Source organism: Mytilus trossulus, chromosome 14 (assembly GCF_036588685.1).
Source record: "Mytilus trossulus isolate FHL-02 chromosome 14, PNRI_Mtr1.1.1.hap1, whole genome shotgun sequence".
Lineage (NCBI taxonomy): Eukaryota > Metazoa > Mollusca > Bivalvia > Mytilida > Mytilidae > Mytilus > Mytilus trossulus.
Window position 1 is genome coordinate 69,286,814 of NC_086386.1, and position 6,044 is coordinate 69,292,857.

The 6,044-nt window shown below is 34.4% G+C and overlaps 1 protein-coding gene across 1 annotated transcript; it reads left to right on the top strand.

Annotated features, from left to right (window-relative positions):
- Window positions 1-867: 867 nt before the first annotated feature.
- Window positions 868-5,387, top strand: LOC134698017 (uncharacterized). The gene is made up of 3 exons (XM_063560304.1): window positions 868-2,871; window positions 3,888-3,990; window positions 5,366-5,387. Exons 1-3 carry the CDS (start codon window positions 897-899, stop codon window positions 5,385-5,387), a joined length of 2,100 nt encoding a protein of 699 aa, XP_063416374.1. The 5' UTR covers window positions 868-896.
- The last annotated feature ends 657 nt before the right edge of the window (window positions 5,388-6,044 follow it).

The window sequence follows — 6,044 nt, forward strand, 5'->3', positions numbered from 1 at the left end:
ATTATCTTTTTGATATTCACTTATACGTGAAATGGTGTAATATTATAAGCTCGACGTTTTAATCAAAATGTTGTTAAAATAGAACGTTATTTGTCTGCACCGAAACATGCGCAGTTTAATAATAAGCCCATCATTCCAGTAGCATCTGCATATGGTGTATATATATACTCAATTTCCAGAACTTGTGATTCATATAATAATTCCCGTGAAAGAAAATTGCAGCTTACAATGATATTGTTGCACCAAGGATACCCTGAGGTGACGTCATCCTTTCGTTATGTTTTATAGACTTCCATCACGAGTTGGTTGACCGCTGAGGACTTTGTTTCACTTATGAAATGTTATCACAGTTAAATTCATAAAAATTTGACATCAAACCGCACCACTTGAACTTTGATAAAGTTTAGATATGAACAAAGCAACTTTAGATAATTTTTTTTTAACTTTATGGTGATATCAGTGTTGAATATTAATTTGATTGTTTGTCTTACATACACTGTTTTAATAAGATATTCACGATATAATGGTAATGCAAATCATGAAAAATAAATCAATGATATCATTAGTTATGTTGTGAAAAAGGGACCAATAACAATATGACAATCAGATACCATGTGTCGATTATTGACATAATATACAGGTGGCTAATGAAAAGTTACCCAAAAACTAAACAACAATTAACAGTTAATCAATGCAGGATACAAAACCACTACAAAGACACTACAAATAAAGATAACTCGAGCTATTGAATTCACAGATGAACATCGTCTTTTTTTTTATCAAATTTTAACATTACATGTATTCTAATGATATACACTTATTTGTATTCATTTGGTTTCAGAGGTTCTATTCTTTTCATAGCTGTTATGCTAGTTTTGGATTTTACTACATCAGAAATGACGGATAAAGATTTGTTTGATCAACTACAAAAAAATGGAACCGCTTGTAAAGAAGGAACATGTAGAGAGACCGACTTAATTTGTGAATGCTTTCTGACTGTAAACCATAAACTTAGTATGATTTACAAAGGACCCAATTCATCACAGGCAATACTGTTAAAGCCATTAAATGGACGGGCTGTTAACTATCTTACTGGACAGACATACGATCAACAAATAGAAGACACATTTGTTTTAGCGGATGGAAATCACTCAAAAATAGTTATATTACTAAATGGACGATTTCCTGGACCTCCCATTACTGCGTATGAATATCAAGATATAATTGTACACGTTCGTAACCTGTTGCATACGGATGCTGTTACCATTCACTGGCATGGTATGCAACAGAAAGGTACACCTTGGTCCGATGGGGTAGCCTTTGTTTCCCAATGTCCTATACTACCAGGGCAAAATGTCACATACAAGTTCAAAGGAAAACCGTTTGGAACCAGTTTTTACCATGCCCATATTGGGGATCAAAGGACAATGGGTCTGTATGGACCGTTGATTATTCTTCCACTGAGTGGTCAAAATATTTCGCAGCCCCAAAAAGGAAGCAATGTATTTGTAGTAGCTATACAAGACTGGAATCATAATGACGATGCCGATGTTCTGTACCAGAAAATGTTGGTAGGTGATTACGACATGAACACAGGACGTCTATATAACACAACGTCAGACTTATCTGGTGCCATGTACAGTAGATTCCAATTCCATTCCGGTCTTATTAATGGTCGTGGGCGTTTTTATATTACACATAACCAAACCAATGGCTCTCCACTTACAAAATTTGTAGTACAAAGTAATCAGACTTACAGATTCCGAGTAATAAGTGCAGCTACGTTATATCCGTTTCGCGTTTTTGTCCAGCAACATCAACCAATATACATAGTCGCATCAGATGGTTTTGAAATAGAAAAGGTACCAGTTGAATCCTTCATAATCCATCCTGGTGAAAGGATCGATTTTTTAATGGTTGCTAACCAAACTCCAGGAACGTACTTGTTAGTTGCTGAAACATTAGAAGTTGAAGCCAAACAAAGAAATCAATATCATGTTGCCGAAGCGATTATCTTTTATAACTCTTCGCAAAACAAAATCAATCTAAACCCTCCAAAGGTCATAGAGGAAGTCTGTTCAACAACATGCACAGTTTTTAATTGTCCATTTGAGTATTACCCTGCAGCTGAAAATCGAAAATGTCTCTCATTAAATGATGTCAGGTCCGCTGACCCTAATTCCCACACAGAGGATGTCGAAGGAGATGCAATTGAACACTTCTTTAATTTTGCATTCCCTGGCGATAAAGGATACACACCAGGGTCAGTGAATGGTCACCAGTTTCGACCACCATCAGTGGGGGCATACGAACACCCAGATACAGTCGACTACAACTGTGGTGCTTGTAATGAAACCACTATTTGTGAATGCACGTATGCTGTAACATTAGATAGTCCCAACAAGGACAAGATTTACCAATTTGTGTTGACTAATATCGGAAACGGTTCTGGTTGGTCTCATCCGATTCATTTACATGGACACTCGTTTTATGTCATGAAAATGGCATTTGGTAAATACGATAAAACTTCAGGCAGGCTGATTCAAAATGGAGGTCATGAAAATCAAGATTTAATTTGTAATGACCCGAAAAGATTTTGTTCTTATGCAAAATGGCGGAACAACTCATGGTCAAACGGATCCCATCCCTTTCTTAATTGGGATAACCCACCTCAAAAAGATTCAATTATCGTTCCAACTGGTGGGTACGTTGTCATTAGGTTTAAGGCAGATAACCCAGGAGTCTGGTTTTTCCATTGTCATATAGATTTACACAATACAAATGGTATGGGAATGATAATAAATGAGTCACCAAGAAATCATCTAAAGGTCCCGAATGGATTCCAAATTTGTGGAACTGCTCCAAATGATGGTAATCATTTATTTTTAGATATATTAAATATAAAAGCTAAATATATTTTTTCATAAGCAAGGAAAAAGATATAAATTTTAGTCGAAATAAATTTAGAATAATCTTAATGTATCCCGTTTACAGATTTAAGATATTAGCATATCGTTTATATAAATGCTCAGTCCGTAATCGACTACTTTTCTATTTACTTTGTTCCACAAGGAGACAACGCAAACAGACAGAGTGTATAATGTAAACACATGTGATCAACTGCCCTTTCTTCACTTTTACACAATTATTCAAAATGCAAAGGGTTTCGCCACTTGAATATATGGTCTTTGGTACATTATGGCGGACTGTTAGGTTTTCAATGCTCTATAACTTCGTGTTGATTGACCTTCAATTTTTTTTAATTCGACGCCGCTATCAGGCTATGGAGGCATATTTAGACAAAACACGCATCTGATATTTCAAAATATGCGACTGGTATCTTTGATAAATATTTCACCAAATGTGATGATACGATAAGCTTAAAGACATTCCCGCTTTGACGTCGTTAAAGTTATGTCAGGAGGGAAATTAGAAATTTAAAAAAAAAAAAAAAGAACTTAACGGACCAAACGCGTAACTCAATAAATGGTTTTGTAAATTGACATAGTATTAAACGATATCGAAAACGGTGTACAATATATTGTCGACATTGTCTACTTTGCGATATCGACAATATCGGTACTTCTTTGTTCACATGACATGAATAAGATTAACCTATTTTTCCACCAGTTTTCCATTATTTTTTTGTAATTAACTGTCATTGTGTGACTGTCTTAAACCTGGCGGATATATTTTAAATGAAACTGTTATATTTTAAATACAATAAATGATTATGTAAATTTACGACGATTTTTTTTTAATGTGTCTTTGGCGTCTATTTTTTTTTTTAAGTGCTAAATGTGTTAATTTTTGTTTCACCCGAAACAATTAATTGTCATAAACCATTGTATGTGAACAAGGACTCTACGGATGACTTTTTTTTGCAGATGCAAGAGAAAAATCAACATCGTATTTTTGGGAGATGATTGGAATTCTAATTTATTCAATAGTTATAACGTTTACTCTGGCTTTTTGCTGTTGCAAAAAGAAGTAAGTAGTACCAGTTATCTTATATGGGAGACAGTCTCGAATACATATAACATTTACACTGATATTTTCATCTAGATGTTAAAAACAGTTTTCAATATATACATAAACAACTCGTCTTAACATCAACCCAACAATGTTAGATCTGTAAATTTGCTTTCGCAAATTTTTGGATCCCTTCGCCGGGATTCGAACCCATGCTACTGTGATATCGTGACACCAAATCGCCTGCACTGCAGCCGTCCCGCTAGACCACACGACCAGCTAGGCTCTAAAAAATAGAGCTTTCGCTGGCCGTGTGTTACCTTTCTTCAGTGTTAATCTAGCGGCGTTTTCTTTTTTTTTTTTTTTTTATGTATATTATTTTTCAACTTCTCTGTAACCTTTGTACTTGCTTGGTTTTATGAGAATAAACTATCTTAACATTGTTGGGTTGATGTTTAGACGAGTTGTATATACATTATGTACACAGCCATGTATCACCATCATTGATGGCGATCCGATGGATACATTTGTTGTAGAGTTGTCACTGACTCAGACGTACCTATATATATATATATATATATCTACGAGTGGTTTCGTCTTAAAAGCCTTTGCAGATAATTCAAGACGTGTCACAGGGACGTAAACGTCATTTTTCTTATCATAGATTAAAGACGATAAACAAAAACTGAAAAAATAGGCATGATATATAACCAATCAAAATCGCTTAGATTTTTTTTAAACATATCATGACTGTCAAAATTCGCTTGTGATGTATGCTTATGTAAATACTTTCCTCATTTATAAGGACACGTGTGAATGTAAACTGTCTTGTACGTACAGTAACGGTTTAACAGATACGCTTACGTACAGTAATGGTATAACAGAAACGCTTGCGTACAGTAATGGTATAACAGATACGCTTACGTACAGTAATGGTATAACAGATACGCTTACGTACAGTAATGGTATACGTTAACAGATATGCTTACGTACAGTAATGGTAAAACAGATACGGTTACGTACAGTAATGGTATAACAGATACGCTTACGTACAGTAATGGTATAAGTTAACAGATATGCTTACGTACAGTAATGGTAAAACAGATACGGTTACGTACAGTAATGGTATAAGTTAACAGATATGCTTACGTACAGTAATGGTAAAACAGATACGGTTACGTACAGTAATGGTATAAGTTAACAGATATGCTTACGTACAGTAATGGTAAAACAGATACGGTTGCGTACTATATAACGTTGTTATAGTTATGTTATCTCTCTTTCTCTCTCTCTCCTATATTCATAGTACTCTATTACATAATATACTTGTATATATACATGTTTGTCTGTCTGTCTGTCTGTCTGGTTGTTTTTTTTCACCTTTTTATTTTAGGAGAGATTACCAGCCGATGTAATAGGACGATAGTCATACATGAAGCATTTTCAATTCATTGAACATAAACCTTATAAACCTTATAAAGTCATGAAACACATGTTATGAAATAGATGTAATGTATTTGTTTATTGAAATGATTTAATAAAAAGGCATTACGAAGACAATAAACAGTCAATAGAAACACGTTTTAGTCCACATAGCACAGTTTTGATAGCTTGAAGTATATACGTTTGCTTGTTGATGTTCTTTACCAATATTATATGGAGAATGCCATTTGATGTCTTTAGCTTTCTATGTTGTGTTTTGTGTACTGGTGTTTGTCTTTCTGCCGTTTTTCTTATTTTGCCATGGCATTGTCAGTTTGTTTTCTACTGATGCATTTGAATATCTTTTGGAATATTTTGCCTCTCTTGTTAGATGCAGGATATTGCAAGGCTACGGAAGCCGATAAGGGCCATTCAAAAAAAATATTTTATGTCGTTATTACGACATAGTATGTCGTAATTTCGACATAACATGTCGTTATTACGACATCGCTATGTCGTAATTTCGACATAACATGTCGTTATAACGACATTGCTATGTCGTAATTTCGACATATCATGTCGTAATAACGACATCACTATGTCGTTTTAACGACATACCTATGTCGTAATAACGACATCGCTATATTTAA